Below are 24,285 nucleotides of genomic sequence, written 5' to 3' on the forward strand. Positions count from 1 at the left end.
AGTACTTGTGGCACCTTAGAGACTAACAAATTTATTAGAGCATAAGCTTTCATGGACTACAGCCCACTTCTTCGGATGCATACCTTCATGAGGTTGATGGATTTCCACTCTATACGGCTAAATGCAGTGCCTTGCATAATGAAATCTCTAAGGTGCCACAAGTACTCCTGTTCTTTTTACGGATACAGACTAACACGGCTGCTACTCTGAAACCTGTCTTTAAACAGAGATACCCAGAACTCCTAAAGGCTGGCCATTAGGACAATTATAATTTTTGTTTGTTTTTTCATAAGCATAGAGGGCATAAGCTAGAGTAATTTCTTTTCTTTCAGGCTGACATCATGAAGTTTGCGGCGATATGACAAAATAACAAACATTGTCGGCTCTTTTAGTACTATTTCTCCTTACCCCACTGCTTTAAAGAGGAGACAAGCCTAGTGCATTTTATACTGGAATAATCAGGAAACCAAAGAAAATATATCTGTTTCTAAAAAAAAAAAAAAAAAAAAAAAAAAATTGGAATCTGTAAAAATGACATCTTACACGTTTTGTCACAAAGTCAGTAGCTGCACTATTCTGTTTCCTCTGAGTTGACGTGATTTCAGCAGGGTGTATCCATCTATATAAAATCTGTACACAATAGTAAAGCTATACAGTCTGATTGGTTTCATACAAACTGGTGGACTCTTCACTGAGGACTCCAGATAAAAAGAGGCAAACTATATTTGGATTTGGTCTTAATTTGTATTTTCCTTCTCATTTTCTGCAAGGTATTTTAACCCCTGGTTTGCTGTGGTGAATTAGTTTAGGGCCAAATAGTGCCTGGTCCTTGCATGGAGTCACAGTTGAAGAGGCTGCAAGAAGCATTCTCCCTGTTTAAAACCTCCAAACAGGGAGAGGCACCGTTGCAATTCCTGCATTTTCTTACAGTACGACCCATCTCTAAGGGAATGGAGAGGAGATAAGGCCATGATAGGTCACATGCTATCAGATGTGTAGGGTAGTTTATGCATACTGTACCCTTCCACAGGGATGCTGAAGTAGGTGTGCTTCCTTTCTGGGCTTGCACAATGGACCCCAGATTTTGCCCTGGGAGCTGCAAACCTATAATGTATTGACACAATATGGCCTCAGGCTAATAGTAATGCTACGTCTGTCTAATATATACCTATGTATATCTAATACCTATAATCGCACTAGAGGACCTAGGCAACATGAGTCAATTATCTAGTAGTGGATTGTCTTCCTCCTTAGCTTCCTCAGTTCACAGTAAGCAGGTAATAGTAACAACAAGAACAAAACCCACAACAAACAAAAAACCTGGGCGCTCTCATTTCACAAAGAAGTGAAAAGCAAGTTTTTCATTTTATCTTCACTAGGTTGAATTCACCTTACTTTCCTATAATATTGTCTCACTAAGCAAATATGTGGGCATTGTGTGCATTTCACCATTCTTCCTGTTAAATGCAAGCAGTAATTCTTGAAGTACTTTATGCTTCATCTTTTGAAGAGTTTTTATGCTAGTGTAGTTAATGTAAGCCAGAATCATAGAAACAGATGGGAGTTATTTATGGTCAGGCAATCTGGAGCAAGTACCTGGAACAAAAGTCTAATTATAGGAGTACCAAATTAAGTGCAACAATTTTACTGTTTCTGATATGAAGTAGTAAAAGAAAAAAAGTGAGGTGGATTCTGAAACTTTAGGGGTGAATGCTTTCCACAACTAAGCCAGGGATTTAGGACTTGCTCCAATTCCCATTGAAGATGATAGCCAAATTCCTATTGACTGTGGGAGCAGGATCAGCTTAATTCATAAAAGTGCCCTGTTGTTTTTAATCGGAGTCACGTGAATTAATTTTGTTAATGCTTTGGAAGCATTTAGGACAAGTTTAAATCAAATTGTAATTTTTCTGTGTTAATAGCCTTATTCTTCAGCTTGTTGCTGCGGCTACCTCAGGGTGTTTACTCTTGGCTATTAGTGCAACTTAGAGGTTTACACTACTGAGAATAAAATAGGCAACTCTTAAAACAAAGTGTTTGAGGTCATAAACATTATAAAATGGGACTTCATAAAGAGATAAATTTTTTAAAATGCAAAATGGTCGTTTCATTCTTGGCAGGGTTTGTTTCAGAGGAGTAGCACGTAGTTCAAAGAGCACTTTACTAAGTAGCTGCAGCCAAAGGAGGATTTCAAACCAGTGGGAGCCCAGTTGCCTGGTCTCCCTCTCTCTACACAGTGTGGCTGTGTATGTGTCATATAATTGAATTGCATGGGGTGAAAGGTAACAGACAACCAGTACACTACACAAACGTGGAGGGAGCCGAAATGTTGACCAAAGACACCAAGGCTAACCCCTTCTCTTACAAAAAGTGTTAAAGGATCTTGAATGTTCATGCAAAGCAGATAGATTCCCATCCAATGTACATAGCAGCACCACCACAAAGCAAAACAGGGAGCCAAAGTGACTGTATTGCATTGGTATGTACATAATCCTGGATTTGAGGGCAAATTCAATAGTGTAGTCATAGTAGAATATATATGTACCTCGTTCAGTCAATCTGATGGTTTACTCAGTCTTGCCCAACTCTCTGTGCAGTCCTTTGGATGCAAGCACCAGATGTGGCATGCAGACAAGAGTTAAAATGCAGTGACCAAGAAATCACAGTCTTCCTGTATGTCTTAGTGAGATAAATAGACATGAAAATTGAACAATTATGTTAAAAAAATTTCTATATCTTTATCTTCTATCTCCATTTGAATCTTGTGCACCTCTCTCTTGACTGATAGATGTTGCTGTTAGCCTAATGGTAAATATATCACTACTTGAAAGGACCACCTCCTGGTGTTAAATAGTCCATCTTCGGCATTCAGTCATGCCTTGATCTGAGACTGCTTGTGAGGGTGGTTATGATTTTTTGTGCTGTAGACCCAAGCCCACTTTAAACAGAGTGAAGTAGTGTTGTAGCTGTATTAGTCCCAGGATATTAGAGAGATGGAACAGATTGTTTAGCATAAGTAGTTAACGCATATTTCAAGGGACTATTCAAGGTGAATGTGTTAACTACTTATGCTAAACAATCTGTTCCATCTCTCTAATATCCACTGGTCTACAATTTTTGAGAAGTCGTCTGCTTCAGAGATAAAATGTGCTATTTATTATGTATTTTGATATGCTGAATTCAAATATGACAATTAAAACAACTGATTGGCTATTGTTTCTAAGATATTTAAGTTTTTACATTTTGTCTATGTATATTGTGTAGATAGTAGAGTTTTAATCATAAATTGTAAACGTAGGTCTTTTCATGTGATTATGGTTGCTTTACATGATAATATTTCACCTGTCCTCTTTATGTAACACTTTAAAAATCAGCAAAAGGGTTATATAAATAAAATTTATTATGAAAGAAAAGGCAAAAAAACTATTTTGTACATAGTTTAGTCCTATTCCGTGTCTACTCGGCGCTTCTTGGCTTGTCTCTTGTATTCATTAAATGGAGCATCTCTTGTCACTGTCCAGCAATAGTCTGCAAGCATTGATGGGCTCCATTTGCCCTGATAGCGTTTCTCCATTGTTGCAATGTCCTGGTGAAATTGCTCGCCATGCTCGTCGCTCACTGCTCCGCAGTTCGGTGGAAAAAAATCTAGATGAGAGTGCAAAAAATGTCTCTTTGGTGACATGTTGCAACCAAGGCTTTTGTATGCCTTGAGGAGGTTTTCCACCAACAACCTGTAGTTGTCTGCCTTGTTGTTTCCAAGAAATTTATTGCCACTAACTGGAAGGCTTTCCATGCCGTCTTTTCCTTGCCACGCAGTGCATGGTCAAATGCATCATCTCGAAGAAGTTCACGAATCTGAGGACCAACAAAGACACCTTCCTTTATCTTAGCTTCACTTAACCTTGGAAATTTTCCATGGAGGTACTTGAAAGCTGCTTGTGTTTTGTCAATGGCCTTGACAAAGTTCTTCATCAGACCCAGCTTGATGTATAAGGGTGGTAACAAAATCTTCCTTGATTCAACAAGTGGTGGATGCTGAACACTTTTCCTCCCAGGCTCCAATGACTGTCGGAGTGGCCAATCTTTCTTGATGTAGTGGGAATCTCTTGCACGACTATCCCATTCGCAGAGAAAACAGCAATACTTTGTGTATCCAGTCTGCAGACCAAGCAAGAGAGCAACAACCTTCAAATCGCCACAAAGCTGCCACTGTTGTTGGTCATAGTTTATGCACCTCAAAAGTTGTTTCATGTTGTCATAGGTTTCCTTCATATGGACTGCCATCAACTGTAATTGATAGCAAAACATTGCCATTATGCAGTAAAACAGCTTTAAGACTCGTCTTTGATGAATCAATGAACAGTCTCCACTCATCTGGATCGTGAATGATGTTTAGGGCTGCCATCACACCATCGATGTTGTTGCAGGCTACAAGATCACCTTCCATGAAGAAGAATGGGACAAGATCCTTGTGATGGTCACGGAACATGGAAACCCTAACATCACCTGCCAGGAGATTCCACTGCTGTAGTCTGGAGCCCAACAGCTCTGCCTTACTCTTGGGTAGTTCCAAATCCCTGACAAGGTCATTCAGTTCACCTTGTGTTATGAGGTGTGGTTCAGAGGAGGAGGAATGGGAGAAAATGTGGGTCCTGTGACATTGATGGTTCAGGACCAGAAGTTTCATCCTCTTCCTCTTCCTCATCTGACTCAAGGGAGAATGATTCTGGTGCATCAGGAACCGGCAGTCCTTCTCCATGGGATACTGGGCGTATAGCTGATGGAATGTTTGGATAATGCACAGTGCACTTTTTCTTCTTTGACACACCTTTCCCAACTGGAGGCACCATGCAGAAGTAACAATTGCTGGTATGATCTGTTGGCTCTCTCCAAATCATTGGCACTGCAAAAGGCATAGATTTCCTTTTCCTGTTCAACCACTGGCGAAGATTTGTTGCACAAGTGTTGCAGCATATGTGTGGGGCCCACCTCTTGTCCTGATCTCCAATTTTTCAGCCAAAATAAAGGTGATAGGCTTTCTTAACCATAGTGGTTATACTGCGCTTTTGTGATGCAAAAGTCACTTCACCACAAACGTAGCAGAAGTTATCTGCACTGTTCACACAAGTACGAGGCATCTCTGCTCACTTTGGCTAAACAGAAATGTTTCCCTTTGCAAAATCAAACACTGACCAATAAGAGAGCATGACACTGTATGATTCTAGAGCTGATATAGGGCAATTTGTTCAGCAGAGTGATGTAAGCTTCGTTATGATTGCATCATCCATGACTTCTAGGAATAACATGATGCAATTCATATCATGTATGACGCAATACCAGCTTCAGATTGCATCATTCATTGTTTTGTCTAAAAAGCAAGTATTGTCCAAACCCAGTCATAGATTTATTCATAGATCCAGTCAAAGATGTATTTAGTCATTTCTGGTTTTAATTGAGATCGCTTCCCTTTATAACTCACTTATCCTCCGCCATTCCCAAGTCAAGGGTCGTATATACTGACCCAATAGCATATCTTGAAAACTAGAGCCAATCAACAATTTTAAGCATCATTTTCGTTCTCAGTGACCCAGAATTAGTAAAGTTTGACTACATTTATTTCAGAAGCATTTTGGCTGTAGAGCAGTGTATCCTGGGACTAACAGCTACAACACTGCATACGTTTGGTTAACACATTCACCTTGAATAGTCCCTTGAAATGTGCGTTAACTACTTATGCTAAACAATCTGTTCTATCTCCTATTTAGCATGATACTCTCTGAGTAAGGCTGTCTACACTACACAGCTTTTAGCGACATGGCTGTGTCTCTACAGCCGTGCCACTAAAAGTCGCACCATGTAGCCACTGTTTGTCGGCTCTCCTGCCAACAAAAAAAAAGTCCACTCCCAACGAGCGGCATTTGCATTGTCAGCAGGAGAACAAAATGTTTCTTTTGGGGAGGGCGGGGAGTAACACCTCTGAAAGACAAAAGTTTTGTCATTCAATTGCCAGTGGTGACATAGCCTCAGTTTCCCAGACCTGAAGAAAAGCTTTGTGTAAACTCTGATGACCAGTCATTTCACACTGATTATCAATAGGCCTCAGCTGGTAACAGCTGTCATCCAAGAGCAGAAAGTGCATGGGATGCAGAGTCTGAGCATTTACTGCACTGTAAAAATAATTTTATATTAAGCATTTCCAAAAATGTATGTAAACCAAGTCTGCAGTTACGGGCAGAGAAGATGAAGATCAAAAAAAGGGGATTTCCAGAAACTTTTAATGTAGAGTGTTAGTGACCAAATTCTACACCAGTCTGTATGCTTAGCTAAAATAAAAGTCAAACATCTATTGACTTTAGGAATGTACATTTTACCGCGATTTTTTTAAAAACAGGAGATTAAATACTTAGATTTGTTCAGCAGGCCCTAGTGACCTTACTTATATTGTTTTCTATTTAGGACAGAGGTGGGCAAACTACGGCCCGTGGGACCCTCCTGCCTGGCCCCTGAGCTCCTGGCCCGGGAGGCTCACTCCCGGCCCTTCCCCCACTGTTTCTCCTCCCCTGCAGACTCAGCGCGCCGGCGCAATGCTCTGGGCGGCGGGGCTGCAGAGCCACGGCCTGACCCGGTGCTCTGTACTGTGCGGTGGTGTGGCTGGCTCCGGCCGGGCGGCAAGACTTGCCTGTCCTGGTGCTCTGGGCTTTGCAGCTGTAGTGCCACCAGCCACCGGTGCTCCCGGCCGCGCGGTAAGGGGGCAGGAAGCAGGGGAGGTTGGATAGAGGGCAGGGGAGTTTGGGGTGGTGGTCAGGGGGCGGGAGTGTGGATAGGGGGTGGGACGGTCAGAGGGCAGGGAACAGGGGGTTGAATGGGGGCGGGGTTCCCGGGGGGCAGTCAGGAAGGAGGGGGGGGGGTCGGATGGGGCGGCAGGGGGCAGTCAGGATCAGGGGTTCCGGGGACAGTCAGGGAGAAGGGGTAGTTGGATGAGGCAGGGGTCCCGGAGGGGCAGTCAGGAATGAGAGGAGGGGTTGGATGGGGCAGCGGGGAGCAGTCGGGGCGGGAGGTCCAGGGGCGGTCAGGGGATAGGGAGAGGATGGATGGGGCAAGGGTAATGGGGGGGCAACAGGGAACAGGGAGGGTTGAATGGTGCAGGAGTCCCAGGGGGGTCATCGGGGTGAGAAGCGGGGGAGGGGGACGTCGGATGGGGGCAGGGGCCAGACCACACCTGACTGTTTGGGGAGGCACAGCCTCCCCTAATCGGCCTCCATACAATTTTGAAAACTCGATGTGGCCCTCAGGTCAGAAAGTTTGCCTGCTCCTGATTTAGGAGTGGGTGAAGGGAGCCCTACAAAACATTAATGCCTTTACAAAACTGACTTCATTTTTTACTACATTAGGTTTAATAGGTATAATTTCTAATTTAGAAAACAAAAGTGGCACTGTAATACTTAATAAGTAACATAAATGGGGAAATAGATCATATTGGGAGTTTACCACTTCCTTACTCCGTACTCTGCATAGTTTAGCAGATAAAATAGAAACCATCTCAATGCCAACATTTATATATATAAAAACATAAACTTCACTAAAGTTAGGATCTTAAATAAGTGGCCTGATTTTTCAAAAGTGCTGAGCACCAAACAGCTCATTTGTATGTCAGTTTTGGAGAAATCCCTTTAACAGAATAGAAGGGGATTGATAGTAAAGAATATAGGGGGATTGGTCCTGCTTTGAGCAAGGGGTTGGACTAGATGATCTCCTGAGGTCCCTTCCAACCCTGATATTCTATGATTCTATGTACTGGGATTTTTTCCCACTGACCGCAAAATGTCGTCATGTGCTCCACGCACATTCATCAGGCAGGACTTTGATCTGCCAGTGAAAAAGATGTTCTCCATTTTTTCATAAGAGATGGATCTGAGCTACAGAGTTCAGATTCTCCAAATACAGCTGTTTGAATCTGAACATCTCTTTTTTCCCCCACTCCTCTATTCTCTATAGAGCAACATCCAACATAGCTTTTTCTTTTTGATTTTTCTGTTGTCCTAAACATAATTGATGGGGAGTTATCTATGATGTTGGCAAAAGTCTGGTGACAGAGTTTTAGTTAATTTGTGCTCCCTCTTTTGGATGATTATCACTGTAGCAGCAAAACAATATTTCAGAGTCATTCATTGACAGGAATTACTGTCTCTCTTACAGTTTCTGTAATTATATTTCACTCGGAGCATAAAGTATTGGTCAAGTTTTGAACCTTGGCTTTGTGGTTACATCCCTTTAACTACATGGGGCTCAATCTTGCACGATTTACATGAGTAGTCCAATAGGAGTCAATGCTATGAAGTCAGTTGGACTGCTCACACGGTTAGGGATAACTCTTTTATTTATAATGCTTACAGGATTCAGTTCTTGACTTATAAAGAACCTTTGAGGTGTCAGTATTAGATGTTTGGAAGATCTGCATGTGTTAAACAATCAGTAGAAAATCTTTTCACAATGTTACTTCATTTAAAACAAAAGACATGGTGGGATTTCCAAAGGTTCTGTTTAACTTTCAACAAGAATCTAAGTGAAGATTACCAGTAAAACTAAAAGGTGAAATTTCAGGAGTGTAGTGTGTGAATATGCTGATTCAGCAATTTCAGCAGGCCACATTTGAATTTAAAGACAACTGTGGGAGTGACCAATTGCTTTACAATGGGGAAGGGGTGATGTAAGATGACACCTTAAAACAGTCCATGTCACTCAGCGGTAGTCTGTTTGGGCAGGTCTCCATTATGAGGTGACACCATTTAAAGGTGTTTTCAGTTGGGTGGAAAAACCAAAATAAAATACAGACTCTAGCTACAGAGAAGCTAGAGTGATGTGGATGAATAAGAGAAACTAAAAATTAGAGGTTCTTTATTCAATGTTTTTTTTTCTAGGTTCTACATGGGAGAAAACATTACGACAGATCGGTTTTGAAAGGTAAGCAGTGAATTTATCTCCTATGCATGTTACAGCTTAAAATACAAACAGAAAAAGAGATGCGTGCACACAAATTGGCAAAGTTATTTACGTTGATTGATCTACGTTATCTGGGATGTCAAAGTTAGGGGGAGTGGTATGTAGAGTTACTGGCAGGTTCACAACTTTCATTTTTAACTGTATCCTGTGATGATCATGGAGCACAAGGCTCTTTTGTAAATCTGGCTTACAATAATTTCATTTGAGAGCAACGTAATGTACTAGGGTTAAAGTAGGCTTCATAGAGTATTTGGTTTGAAGTCTTACCTCTGAATGAAGGCATTGCTGCTTTCCTATATTTTTCATAAGACTTCTGAACTATGGCATGTTAACTAACAAAAACGAATGAATGTGGAAAAAGAACACGATTGGCAAAGCGCTATTTAACATCGGAGAAAAATCCGGAATTCAGCATTCCTGAAGTGCAAAGCCTTCTTTCAGCCAAACATAACCACAAGGTTGTCATACCAGAAACGTATGTCTCTCTTGGAACTTAAACTAGGCCAGGCCTTGCTAAAGAGTAATCTGTTCTCAAGACTGGAAATACTCAGTCCCCTATATGCCCATCTACAAACATGAAGCAGAGTTATCTGCTTCCTGTCCATATAGAGCTTTGATCTTCTGTCTAAACCAAATATTTCTAGACTGCACAAGAGTGTGGTAGGGCAAGGCATGGGGCCACTACGAACTGGAGTAGATATGTATGAGAGAAGGGGAACGTTGTCTTTTAACATTACGCATAGGCTGCCTGGTGCCAAGAACATAGATGGCCTTTTCAAAGCCAGGGTGGCGTTGAGGAGAGGAAAGCCATTCCTTTTCATTGTCTCCACCTAGTATCATCTTTCTAGCTGCTCTCACTTTTATTGCCTTGTTGCTTAATTTAAACAACTTGCCTGTATTTAAGTTAATGGCTAGTTCATTGAACCAGAATGAAACTATTCTGCACAAGGCATAAATTGGTGCCTTAGAGCTTTTCTATTACAATAAAATGTATCTTTAAATTTAAACCTCTCCCTTGATTAAAATCCTCAGACATTAATAACAATAAATGAAAGGCAGCTCTAGTCACTCTTGTCTAAAAGCATTCCACTTGACTAATTTCTCCTGAGCACATAAATTGACTGAACACTGAACCACTGTAGTATCAGCAAATGTAAGGGGTGGATCAATACTACCATTAAAGAACTTGCCCTCAGGACTTCAAGGACAGTATCCCAGAGTCATTGCCCAGATTTATTCTTAAGGCTCAGCATTAAAAGTTATTTGGAAATAGAGACTCTGAAAGTTGTACACATATTTCTCTACAGCTTTCATTTTTCTTGAAGTTTACAAAGAACTGATGATACCCTTATTGATCTATTTTTAAAACATAATAATTTTGAAAGCATCTTCATTGTATTAATTTAACGAAATGTTGGCCCATTGTATTTATAATTATAATAATATATGGAGATGTCTCCTAGAACTGGAAGGGACCCTGAAAGGTCATTGAGTCCAGCCCCCTGCCTTCACTAGCAGGACCAAGTACTACCACCCATCACTAAATTTAAAAAAATGGGCCAAATTCATCTCTTGGGTAAATCATTTATATTATTATACCTATTATGAGTTTGGCCCAACATTTTTAATCTGCCAAAAATATTGATTGCATTGTCCCATGTTTTTAACAGGAGTTAAACAGGAAATGTGGGAGATGAGATGGTCTACTAATAATTTAGTAGGTAAACAATCATTCTGGCCTGCAGAAGTCTCACTTGGCCAACCAACCCTTTAAGGGAAGACAATCTATGTAATGGTTCAATAAGACTGTGAATTACTTTTTAAACTTTAGTGAGGATTTTATGCCTCTGAAAAATTAAGAAAAGCATTGGATATGGTGTGTTTCATTTTTCTTTTAGAGAGCTGTCATGTCTCGACGTTTGATGAACTCTGTCTTCAGGCCTCAGATCTCAGTATCTTAAAACCCCTTTTTTTCTAACTATATGTAAATTCAAGATTAATGGCTGCCCTTGGTTGCTTTCTAAATCTTCCTCCTGTGGATGTATTGCTCAGAATAGAGAAATAGCTTGCTGACTGAGTTTAAAAAAAAAAATCTTGAGGAGCAGAGTCCTGGAAATAATTATCGAGATAGGCCACAGAATTCTCTTCCTATCTTCTTCAGACTGCTTTTTCCCATCCTCCTGTCTATGCTAGACTCCAGAAAGAGACAATTCAGCACATATTATGCCAGTGGATGGATCGGAGTTTTAGAGCTTGTTTCCATTGCAGAAAAGGTCTCAGAAAAATGTGCACGCTTTTATTTCAGAGCTTCTCAAAAGTCAGAAACACTCAGACTTGTTTTGATCTGAAAACCATCCAGGATTTCATTCCAGGATGGATCATACCATGAAAAATTTAAAAATCTCTGTCCATTCTTTTTCATGTGGTCATTTGGCCTAATTCTTCTGTTTTCTAGAATCACTTACAAGAACCTTAATTGTAATGCAGTACATTGGACCTTTTTGTAGTGTGGAGATCATTCTGGTTTTAACATTACTTAAATTATAATTATAATTCCCTTTTATTATATTCTGAGGCTTTAGTTTATCATCATTCATTAAAATCATTCAGGCTTTCAGTTAAGTTCATGAATTAGATCTGAAGTTCATTATTTGTGACATCTGACAGGATCTTGTCCATGTATAGGCAGACTGTTTGTTTTTACAGCGTAGTAAGTCTGGAAGATGTAAAACACATTGGTCTGTTACAGAAATTATGCATTTTCAGTTGTTAGGACTAAGAGCATTGGGTGCATCTTTTCTGTAGGGTTCTGCTGTTCTTCCCACAAGTTAAATCTAATTTTATTTCTTAAAAGGCTTTTTATTTAGCATGATATTCAGTCTATGGTGCAAAACAGGGAAATACTGACTCTTTCATTGCTACAGTTTTCTTTAAAGTTTATCACTTGCTGCTGCTATTTTCCCAAATCATGCCAAAGTGGGAAAATGGTAATTTCAACTAAAGATAAAATATATGGCAGGCTCGAACCTGTCAAGGATTAGAAATACAAAGGGCACAGTAATATAGATTATTTATTTTAGGTTTTACCTATAGTGCTCATTAGAAGATGCTAGTATTTAGAAAAGATTACTATCTTGTCAGTAGGTGTAGTCACGGAGAAAAGGACTCGTGGAAGACATCAGCAATCTAATAATAATAATAGTCTTCTGTATATTTCATGAAATAAGAGCCTCAAAGCATTCAGTTGGAATGGATAGTGGATTTTGGAAAATAAAATCCATTCTGATCATTCCAATTGTAGACAAGATACTAACATGCTCTCATTTGTTCAACAATACACAATTCTCCCTGTAGAAAATGGCCTTGTGAAGAATCTGAATATGTTTGTGTATGCCAGGAAATTAGGTGTTCTCTTAGGGCAACATTTGTATTTCAGTTACACTGATTTAATTAAATAATTTAATTGAATAATTTAATTGAAGCCAATGTATTTGGTCCTTGATGTCACATCCACATGCAGGAATTTTCTCTCTGTCAGTTCAGATGGGCATGGAAGAACAAAACAACCTCTTTCCCCCAATTCTTAAATGAATTGAACATTTAAGCCAGTTTTGTTCAACAGAATCTCCATACTTTTTCCTGGTGTTTTCAAACAGTCTTCTTTATAGGACTTTCTTGATTTTATGAACATCAAGTGTTCTTACGGGAAACTAGCTCATATTTTATTAAGTGATCTGTCAGAAACATACTTTAGAGGTTCAGTGTTTGTTTTTTGTAAGCAATGTCTTGGTTTTGAAGTTTTTCATTGTTTAAAACAGCAGTATTCTCCTATGAACAGTGCTTCCCGAAGTAGGCAAAGGGAGAATCAGGTACTGGGGTACACCACATTGTAAACGATCTTTTGATGCCTGTAGTACCCATAGCTTGAATTGTAAATAGGAAAGAGATATGAATACGGAGAGGAGAAAAGGCCTTCACTGTTTGCAAGCACATCCCTCACAAGGTGTGGACTAAGGTGTAGAGCTGTGTAGATGCACTGACATTGGCACAGATAAGAGTTTGCTTTTCTCAGAATGTAGGCAGGTTTTAAGATGTATGGGGGAAGGTCAGTCCTCAGAGTCATGGCTTTAAGAAGGCTAGACCAGTACTTAAAGTATGGGAAACCTGTATGGAAAGAAGAATGTAGGTCCCTTTCTTATGGGGACATTTCAGATTAGCTTGATTGACAGAAGGAAATGAAGATACTGTGTATACATTTCAGGAAATAGGCCCTGATAATATACAGTGCATGTCATTGTTACTTTGTGGTTACATGATGTTTACTCTGCAGTTGAGTATTTACATTGCTGTTGTATTTGTATCGTGCAAAACAAAGAGACACCAAGAGATCTGGTTGTCTGAGCCTTTATGTAAGCACTCCTTGTGAGTCCAACATGCTGCTTTTTAGCATGAGATAAATTAAAAATGCCGGAGCTTAAGTAAAGTAGCTTTATATCCAGGAAATGACTAGAGTTAAGAGCCTTTCAATTAAATGGAGTGTATCTGAGTTTGACAGATTTAAATGAAGCTCTTATTGTTATTGATTGGGGTTTTTTTTTTGAGCCATTACAAGTAAGATAATTGCAACATACTATAGTAGCCATCACCTTTATTGAAATCTATACAGACTACAACATCTGTGCATTTGGATAAATTAGATGTAAAAATGTTTAATTTTATACCTCCGTCATAATGAGAATACATTAAAATGTTGAGTTTATTTGTTTACATGTAATGTAACCTCTTTCTAGTCTTTTAGTGCTAATAACTAAAGGTTGCTGTATGATGAGAAAAAACCCCAAACAAATGGATAAATATGTTTGTGGATAAATAGGCTGACTTTACTCCACTGCTGTTTGAGGGGTTGTGGTGTTCATAATTTGTGAGTACTCCAATAACCACCAAATACTTGTGAAAATGTCCACAAAGCAGGAAAGTATTATGAATTTTAGCACATTGATAGCAGAGGGTACGTTGCTCAATATTTGCTTATTCAAAGATTTTTCAATCCTCCAGTCACAGAGGAGAAAAATACCACATGACTAGAGTGATCCATCACACACCACAAATAATGAAAATCAAATAGCTGAAACAAATAATTTCCAAAGAACAGGCTGAAAATTGTTTGGCAAAATATTTATGAGTAAGTAATACATTTTCAGGTAATCATCATTGATTCGTAGATACTTTGTCAACAGAGAAAAAGGATGAATTCACAAGAACTGTTATAGATTCTTAGATTTTACTGCCAGAAGGGATTGGTATAATCATGTAGTGTGGCTACCTGTGTATCATAGCCCATAAAACCTCAACTAGTAATTACTGCATCAAACACATCACTTCTGTTTCAGCTACAGTGTATTGTTTAGAAAGACTCCTGGAGATGGAGAATTTACCACATTCGTATGTAAATTGTTCTAATGCTTGATTACCCTCATGTTTAAAAAATTGCATCTTGTATCTAGTGTGAATTTGTCTAATTTCACCTTCCAACCACTGGATCTCAGTATGCTGCCTTCTGATAGATTAAAGAGCTATCTACTGTTAGGAGCTGTCTACTGTCAGTTACTTTTAGGCCATGATCGAGTCATCTATTAATCTTCTTTTGGATAAACTAAATATATTGTGCCCACCACAACCGTATACATTGTATCCTTTGTCTCGCAGGACAGAAGGAAAGAAGTCATTACCCCTAAAAGGACCCCATCTGCAATGGGTGGAAGGGAAGGTTTTAGGGTTGCTAACTTTCTAATCGCACAAAACTGAACACCCTAGCCCTGCCCCTTCCCTGAGGCCCTTCTCCACCCCTGCTGACTACATTTCCCACTCCCTCCATGGCTCACTCTCCCTCATCCTCACTCACTTTCACTGGGCTGGGGCAGGGAGTTTGGGTGCGGGAGGGGGTGAGGGCTCTGGGGTGGGGCTGGGGATGAGGGGTTTGAGGTGCAGGAAGGGGCTGCAGTTGAGGCAGGGGATTGGGGTGCTGGACAGAGTACAGGCTCTGGACTGGGGATGCGGGCTCTGGGGTTGGGCTGTGTAGGAGGGGGTTCCAGGTTTGGGGGGAGCTTAGGGCTGAGGCAGGGGGTTGGGGCCAGGGTTGGGGTGCGGGCTTACCTCTGGTGGTTCTCGGTCAGTGGTACAGTCAGGGCTAAGGCAGGCTCCCTGGCACTGCGCTGCATTCTGGAAGTGGCCAGCAGGTCTGGCTCTTAGGCGGGGGAGCCAGGAGGCTTCACATGCTGTTCTCACCCGCAGGCACTGCCCACCCCCCCTAGCTCCCATTGGCTGCGGTTCCTGGCCAATGGGAGTGTGGAGCTGGTGCTCGATGCAGAGGCAGCACGCTGAGCCCTCCGTCTAGGAGCTGGACCTGCTGGCCACTTCCGAGGCGCAGCACGGTGCCAGAATAGGTAGGGACTAACCTGCCTTAGACTTGCAGCACCGCCGACTGGACTTTTAATGCCCTGGTCGGCGGTTCTTACCGGAGCCGCCAGGGTCCCTTTTGAACTGGGCGTTCCGGTGAAAAAACGGACACCTGGCAACCCTAGAATGTTTACTTGGGTAGGGCAAGGAGGAACAGGAAGTGGCCTGACCAGGTGGGGGAGGCACTATCCTTACAGGTGACCGGAGAGGGGAGGGAGGAAGGTATTTATACCCCAGGGAGTTCCGGAGAAGTCCTCTCACTTGGGCTTGGACTGGCAACAGTCTTCACTTCTAGGCAGATTGTAGCAACAGGTCCAGATGCCTGCACATTCTCACTGCTCCAGCTCCAGATGCCTCCCACATGCAAGAGTAGTTAGCAAGGGAAAGGGTGCAGGCCTTAGGTACCAAGCATGTGGAAGGAGGGGAACCCCCCCCCCACCTGAGGCAGTAAGGGGAGGTGTAGAGCCAGGGTCCCAGAGGCACAGGAGGAAGGGGAACCCCCATCAAACTGTCATCAATTGTGGATCAACAGCAGCTGCTGTGTGGAGGCAGCAGAGAAGCCTGACGCGGTTACACATGGTCACAGGGACCCACCGTATAGTATAGGGGGCCCCTAGGAGCCTCAGGGTATCAGCAGAGTCCTTGCAAGGATGGGTCAGAATCACCCCAAGATCACGAGAGAGAACGGAAAGCAGCAGCAGTGGGAGGCAGTGACAAGACCCTAAGAAGCGTGGCTGTTTTCCCCTGGGAAGAGATTTTTTTCTTGGCTGGGGGAGGGCGAATGAACCCCTTAGTGGGCTGAGGACATAGCTGAGCTCTCTCCCCCCACTCCACCCCATTTGGCCCATCAATTCACTGCTGGGCCTCAGCGGTTGGGCAGCTCTAAGTCGGCCTGAGTGGAGAAGTGCTCTACAGGGAGTAAAGGAATGGCTCAAGGAGGGACATACTCTGGAATCAGTTGATGCCCCTTGTACATCATTTGGTGGCCCAGGAGCAGGCATTCGGGGAGGAGGGATAGCTCAGTGGTTTGAGCATTGGCCTGCTAAACCCAGGGTTGTGAGTTCAATCCTTGAGGGGGCCACTTGGGGATCTGGGGCAAAATGAGTACTTGGTCCTGCTAGTGAAGGCAGGGGCTGGATTCAATGACCATTCAAGGTCCCTTCCAGTTCTAGAGATGGGATATCTCCATTAATTATTATTATTATTTATTTATCGCATGTGGCAATTTTTCACCTGCATGTGAACAATTGGAGGTCAACTTGATTATTTGAGCTAAGAGGGATTTGGGGCAGATACAGGATTTTTTTCCCCGGGGTGACAATTGTTTGGTCTGAAATGTTGGAATGGAGGGTATGGCAGGTATCATGAAGCCTCTGGGGATTTATAAGGCCAGGGGGTATGTGAGGTGGATAAATTCATATGTGACCAAGGAAGATTGTTAATTACGCATCTGCACATGTCTTCTGGTTGGGTACCTGACTTATTCAGTGATACACTTCTCTAACCGGGGAGCAGATATATTTTTGTCCTTGTCAAGGCTGATTCCCCACTCTGGCTGAGTGCAGAAGGTGGGGGCCAGCAAGGATTCTAAAAATTAATACTTGCCACTCCGGGCTTGTATTAAACTCCCAAGGTTACAACTTCTCTCTGACCTTGGATGGGTAGGTGCTGCCACCACCCAAATGCAAAAAAAATCCTTTGAACTTGGGAATTTCTCCCTGTGGGGTACCTCAAGCCCTTTCACCCTGCCCCAGGGAAGAGCTGAAAAAGAAAACAAAGGAAATCAGCTGTTGCCAGCAGCTAATTAAACAACATATGCACAAACCTCTTAGGACACAAAAAACCCAATCCTGTTCTTAAAGGTCAATTTGTTTAAAAACAAAAAGAAAGAAAATATATCTGGAACTTAGGCTATTTCTAGAATTAAAAAGACCAAATATAATAATTAATCATCAAGAATGGTTTTCTTGAGGTCCAGCTTAATGGTTACAAGCAAAACAAAAGCATTTGGGGGTTAGCACAGAGAAGTGCACAAGCCATAAAGAAATGAGAGAAACCTTATTGCATCTTCCTAAACATTTCCTGATCCACTTACATATCTAGGATTTCAAATGAGTAGTTTCTAGGTATGATTTAATGATTTTTCATACCTGGCTTAAAGCTTCTTACAGCATTGCTGCTGTGTCTCCCCTCTCCGGGAGAACAGCAACAGACAGACAAAAGGGGAGTCTTGTTTCAATTTTAAAAAGTTCTAGCCTTCCCATTGGCTCTTTTGGCCAGGTGCCCATTCACTTCCTTTAACCTATGCATGCAGTTAGACTTTTTAAGCCTTTACAGGTTTAGCAAGTAGAGAACAGCTAGCAAGAGGGATTTTATAGCTGTCTGGCTGGGTGTCCATAAAAGAAAGCTACCCAACCCCACCCCTTCATTTATCACAGTCCCATATTAAGGAAGGAATTAGTAAGTATCTGAGAACCTGGTGGGTGCATCGGGGGAGGCAGCTAAGGTAATTGCTGGTACCTCCTTGTTGCAGATGTCCAGTGCAGGTACTCGCTAGAGAAGCAATATGGTCTTCAGAAAAAATCAACTGGAAGGGGGTTTAGAGGAAAGCATCCCTTAAGGAAGCTAGGGAAGGGCTTTCAGGGATGCTACCATGTGGTACAGTGGGGACCCAATCCCCCTCCTTTTATAGCCCCTTTAACTTTCATATTAGAGAGGGGTGGTGGCATCTGAACAATGAGGTGGCTGAGACCAGGTTGGAAAGGGGGAGAGCTGATGCCACCCCCAAACAGAGGGAAATGATTAATGATGACTAAGGCTGCGAGATTGTCACAGAGGTCAAGGAAGTCACAGACTCTGTGACTTTCCGTGACTTCTGCAGAGGCCGGTGCAGCTGGCCCAGAGGCCACCTAAGCCGCTCAGGCCACTACCCCCCTTTCCCCCAGCAGCAGCAGGAGTTTGAGTGTGGGAGGGGGCTCAGAGCAGGGGGTTGAGGCGCACTTACCTTGGGGGGCTCTCCAGAAGCGGCGACATGTTCCCAGCCAATGGGAGCTGCGGAGCCAGAGCTTGGGGCAGAGACAGCGCGCAGAGCTATGAATTGAGGGAGGGCCATCTCCTCACTTCTGGGGAACCACGAGAAGCCGGGTAGGAAGCCTGCCATCCCCTCCAGCACCAACGGGGGTCCCGGGCCACATGCCTGCTAGACCGTCCCCCCCAAGCACCTGTTGTCCCCCCCGCCCCGGGCTGTCCTCCCCTCCCCCCCCAAGTTTTAGTCAGGGGTATATAGTACAAGTCATGGACAGGTCATGGGCCATGAACTTTTGTTTACTGCCGGTGACCTGTCCGTGACTTTTACTAAAAATACCCATGACTAAAACGTAGCCTTAATGATGACCTGCACTGTACAATTTATTGCCAGATGCTCCGAGATATTTTAGGTTAATAAAGCTGTGGCCTAATTAAATCCCATCCATTGCTTCCTGTCTTTCTTTTGTCATGGCTGGACAATGAGCCTTTTTAAGTCTCTCATTATAAAGGAGGCAATCCAGACTTTGAATCATTCTTGTAACTCTTTTCTGAACCCTTTCCCATTTCCAATGAATAATTCAACTCCCACTACAACTAACGATATGCTTCTCTTCTCCTTTTCCCATGTTCCCATGGTTTCTTTCTCATGTGTAATGATTTACATTAAGATTCCACAAAACTGGTTTGAGATCAATTTAATCCTGGATATTTATATGTTAAATAAATACCAACTGATTTTTTTAAAAAACACGTTTTTGAAGAAGAAAAGATGTGTGATTATTATGATTGGTGACTTCACTAATTCACTTTTCACAATAAATTGATATTTCAGTAACACAGAGAAAAGACCTTTTGGTTTGAATACCGGTTTCTCATTAAAAGCATATTAATCTGTCAATAGCTGTGTAAAGTACACATGTTGTGGACAAGGCTATTATTCACAAGTTAATGTTTACATAATCAGCTATTGCTATTCTATGGACATGCAACATTTTGTATTAATTCTAACTCAAATGTGTGTTTGGAAATCATAATTAAAGCATGTCCTTCTGTCATATTTGCATCTCAATGTTACTGCTTATTCTGCTGTTCCCAATCCTGCATTCACCTAAAAAGAACAGAATAATGTATTTGTTGACAGTGCTGTAAACCAAGTGAGAAAATGTTGGCTCTGCCATGCCCCTTTGTGGGAAATTCTGAGGGCTTAAGTGGACTTAAAGGATGCTTAGGCCCTGTGCTGCCCCTATGCATAGGGATGAATTTAGCCCCTTGTGTGTAGAACACACTGACTTTTTGTATACAGTTGACTCTTACTGTGGAGTGGTGGGTTTTTTTTCATGGTTGTGAGGTGCACAGGGCCCGTATGGTTTAGGAGATGGAGAGTTGGTGCGTCTGGATAGGTTTCCCCTAGCAGCATGGTGATGGTGTCTAAAGCTAAGCTATGCTTCAATATGTGCAACAGTTAGGCTGGTAGCAAGTTATATTGGGGACACAGTCTAAGGCCTTGGCTACACTTGCAGATGTACAGCGCTGTGAGTTAAATCTGACTTTGTACAGCTGAGTAGGGAAAGTGCTGCAGTCTGTCCACACTAACAGCTGCCCAGCGCACTGTCGTGGTCACATTTGCAGCATTTGCTGTGCCATTGGGAGTGGTGCATTATGGGCAGCTATCCCACAGAGCACCTCTTTCCATTCTGGCACTGTGGGTTGTGGGAAGGGGACATGGGTGCGGGGCGTTCTGGGTCCTGTCCCAATGCCCCATGATGCATCGCTTTGCATCCCAGAAATCCCTTTGTTTCCATCCACCTTTGGCGCCATCTTTCAATGGTTTCTGTACAGCGCGATCTGTCTGCGGGAAATGGAGCCCGAACTGCTGAGGCGTATGCTGACTTATCTCGCCAGCACGTTTGGCTGTTGAACTATTCCTTAAGATCCAAAGTGACAGTGAGAGTGAGGAGTCCGACGATGCTATTGAGCCGCGTACTGTGTACAACATGAAATTGCTTATGGCATTCATGGACATGCTCAGCACTGTGGAACGCCGCTTTTGGGCTCGGGAAACAAGCACCGAGTGGTGGGATCACATCGTCATGGAAGTCTGGGATGACGAGCAGTGGCTGCAGAACTTTTGGATGAGAAAAGCCACTTTCATGGGACTGTGTGAGGAGCTCATCCCTACCCTGCGGCACAAGGACACGAGATTGAGAGCTGCCCTGCCAGTGGAGAAGCAGGTGGCTATTGCAATCTGGAAGCTGGCAACTCCAGACAGCTACCGGTCGCTCGCAAACCAGTTTGGAGTGGGAAAGTCGACCGTTGGAATCGTGTTGATGCAAGTTTGCAGGGCCATTAATCGCATCCTACTCAGGAGAACCATGACTCTGGGTAACGTGCAGGACATAGTGGATGGCTTTGCACAAATGGGGTTCCCTAACTGTGGAGGGGCGATAGATGGGACACACATTCCTATTCTGGCACCACCCCACCTAGGATCCGAGTACGTTAATCAGAAGGGGTATTTCCCTCTGGTTCTCCAGGCGCTTGTGGATCACCGTGAGCGTTTCATTGACATTAACACAGGCTGTCCCGGAAAGGTGCATGACACACGCATCTTTCGGAACACTTGGCTGTTCAGGAAGATGCAGGCCGGGACTTTTTTCCCAGAGTGGAAGATCACGGTAGGGGAAGTTGAAATGCCCATTGTGATCCTTGGAGATCCCGCTTACCCGTTAATGCCGTGGCTCATGAAACCCTACACAGGGAGCCTTGACAGCAGCAAGGAACGGTTCAACTACAGGCTGAGCTGGTGCTGAATGACTGTGGAGTGTGCTGTTGGCCATTTAAAGGGCCGCTGGCAATCTCTGTATGAGAAGCTGGACTTGGCCGAAAACAGCATCCCCGCGGTTATAGCCGCTTGCTGTACCCTCCATAATATTTGTGAAGGGAAGGGTGAAAGCTTCACTCAGGCATGGACCTCCGAGGTTCAACACCTGGAGGCTGAATTTGCACAGCCAGAGAGCAGGGCTATTATAGAGGCCCAGCGCGGGGTTGCAAGGATTAGGGATGCCTTGTGGAAGCAATCTGAGGCTGAAAACCAGCAGTGATATCTGGTGTCCTGCACTGCAGTGAAGTGCAGTAGTTCCAATCTTTAGGAATCAGTGTTTGCTAAGCAGACAAGCAGACTTGCAGTGCCTGTTTATTTCCTGGGCTAAGGAGTCTTTTACTTTATGCAATAATAAAGAATGTTTTCAAAGCCAAAAAATCCATTTATTGAAAAGAAACAAGGGGGTGGAGTGGGGAACGGTACAATCACAGATTCGCGTATGTCCTGTCTGGTGTGCTGTGCAGTGAGTGCTGCACTTCAGGATAGCTATAATGCATGGTGATGAGGGTTGAGTGCAGAGGGTAAGGGTCGTGGTTTTCAGGGCTGGGTGCTGAAGATACAGGTGTTGGAGGCAGCTCATGGTGTGAAGAACACAGAAGTTGGGGAAAGTGGGTTGGAGGCAACAGTGGGGCACAACGGAAAGAGTTTGGGGACAAGGGCTGTGGGGGCGGGTGGCGTTTGCGCTTGCGGTACCGCTCCTTCTGCATGGCTACGAGCTCCTGGATAGCATCTGCTTGGCGCTCCAGGATGCTTATGAGCCGATCCGTGCTTTGCTGCCGGTGATCCGTGCTTTGCTGCCAGTGCGCTGCGTTTTCCTGGCGGATCCTGCTTTCTTTCTCCCTCCAGTTCTGTGCTTTCTCATTCTCTTTAAGACTTCTTGCGGCATGTCTTTTCTTTTTCGCAGTCTCTTCCTGAGTCTTTGCAGTCTCTGAGCAGGCGATAAGAGGGATGGCTGAGGTCTCAAGGTTGATGCAGCTGTATAGGCAAAATGCAACATTTAACAGAGGCAGCATTGTTTATACCAGACAGAGTAATAATTCCCCCCGCACTTAAGGAGTAGAAAACACACAGGGTCTACACAATAGCATAATTTTCCCATCTGAAATACAGCACACATATCCCACGGGAGCCTCAAAATGGTGAGTAAGGGGGACTGATTGTTTCAGGGCTGCACTGTCCTCTGGGTTTCTGTCCCTTGGGGAGATCCAACAGCTTCAGGGGGCACCTACACTGAACACTGTCCCAACATTTTCCACAGGAGTTCGTCCTAAACGATATCTCACTGCTGAGGGTGACCTGGGAAGCAAGGGAGGGTCTTCTACTGCAATGTGGCTTCCGCCCTGGCCCATATGCAGCTTGCCTGTGTGCAGCAATGGTCCCCCCACCCCTCGTGGCACAGTGGTGCGGACACGTTAGCTTGGCTGGGACAAGGACCACGGTGGCTCTCCCGATAAACCTGCGCAAGCGCATTGCACATGTTCTGGATGAAACATTCGAAGACATTACTAAGGCCGATTACCGCGATGTGATAAACCACATCAATGCACTATTCCGCATCTAGGCATGCATGCCTAACCTTCCTCTCCCAAAGAGCCCGCACCAAAAAAATTCCTTCCCGAAAAAAATAATGCTTACTGGGAACCTGCTCTTCTGTTTGTCCTCCACCAAGTACTGGCCGCTGCGACTGGCTACCTTCCTCCTGGCTCAAGAAGAGCTCCCAGCTGCATGGCTCCAGGGATTCTGGGGTGTCTCCATCCGGCCCACTACCCTCACTCTGGTTTTCCTCCTTCTCCTCCCTCCCCCCCCAACACTGGCTCTGAAGTGTCCATGGTGGTGCTCGGAGTGGAGGTGGGGTTAACCCCAAGTATCGCATCCAGCTCTTTGTAGAATCGGCAGGTCGCGGGGGGAGCACTCGAGTGGCCGTTTGCATCGCGGGCTTTGCGGTAGGCACTCCGCAGCTCCTTCACTTTAATCTTGCGCTGCAGGGCGTCCCGGTCATGGCCCCTTTCCATCATGTCCTTTGATACCTTCCTGAAGGTATCGTAATTTCCAGCTGCTCTCCAGCCGTAGGACTGTACAGCTTCCTCCCCACCAAACGCTGATGAGGTCCAGCATCTCGCCATTGCTCCATGCTGGGGCTCGCTTGGCGCGTGGAGGCATAGTCACCTGGAAAGATGGCTAGAACAGGCATTGTGGGATACTGCCGAATACTTCTGGAGGCCAGTCACAGTGCATTGGGCGGCCACACTGGTGCCGCAGCGCTGCAGCGGCAGCGCAATACACGCTATTCCTCTCGGGGACGTGGAGTACATGCAGCGCTGCAACCACGGAGATACAGTGCTGCAAATGTCTTGCCAGTGTGGACGGGGAGTGAGTTACAGCGCTGGGGGCGGCTTTACAGCGCTGTAACTCGCAAGTGTAGCCAAGGCCTAGGTATCTCTAAATTGCCCATTAAATGGAATGAAAGCCTCAGAACTGTAAATGAAGAAACATGGTAATTTCAAAGCGTGGGTCTTTGCGTTCAACAATGGAAAATTCACAAACCCTGTCTGCATTCTGAGGGCCCATGCTGTGCTGAAAACTCTTGCCTGACTGTTTTCAGCTATAAGAAGGAATCCAGGGCATGATTCTGCATCTCTGCACTGATGAATTCTGACATGGAGAATTCTGAGCAAATGGACAGAGGTTCCCCAAAGCTATTTTGGGTAACCCAAACAGACATTACATCTCTGCTATCATTTTACAAACTTACCCAACTCTGACTCACCTGTAATGTATTTTACCTGCTTTAACTTCTCAATACCTCTCATTTCTTTTTCTTAGCTTATAAATCTTTAGTTTAGTTTACTAAAGAAATTGGCTATCAGCATTGTTTTTGGCATGAGATCTGGAACATCCACTGACCTGGAGGGAGTGACTGA

The 24,285-nt window shown here is 43.7% G+C and overlaps 1 protein-coding gene across 1 annotated transcript in view; it reads left to right on the plus strand.

Moving 5' to 3' along the window:
• Positions 1 to 24,285, plus strand: part of PIEZO2 (piezo type mechanosensitive ion channel component 2) — a gene marked incomplete in the record, with an annotated part of 436,326 nt that overhangs the window by 197,696 nt on the left and 214,345 nt on the right. The window contains 1 exon segment of the mRNA XM_034762599.1: positions 8,919 to 8,961. Within this exon segment, the coding sequence (XP_034618490.1) occupies positions 8,919 to 8,961 (43 nt within the window).

Source organism: Trachemys scripta, chromosome 2, assembly GCF_013100865.1.
Source record: "Trachemys scripta elegans isolate TJP31775 chromosome 2, CAS_Tse_1.0, whole genome shotgun sequence".
In the NCBI taxonomy this organism is placed as follows: domain Eukaryota; kingdom Metazoa; phylum Chordata; order Testudines; family Emydidae; genus Trachemys; species Trachemys scripta.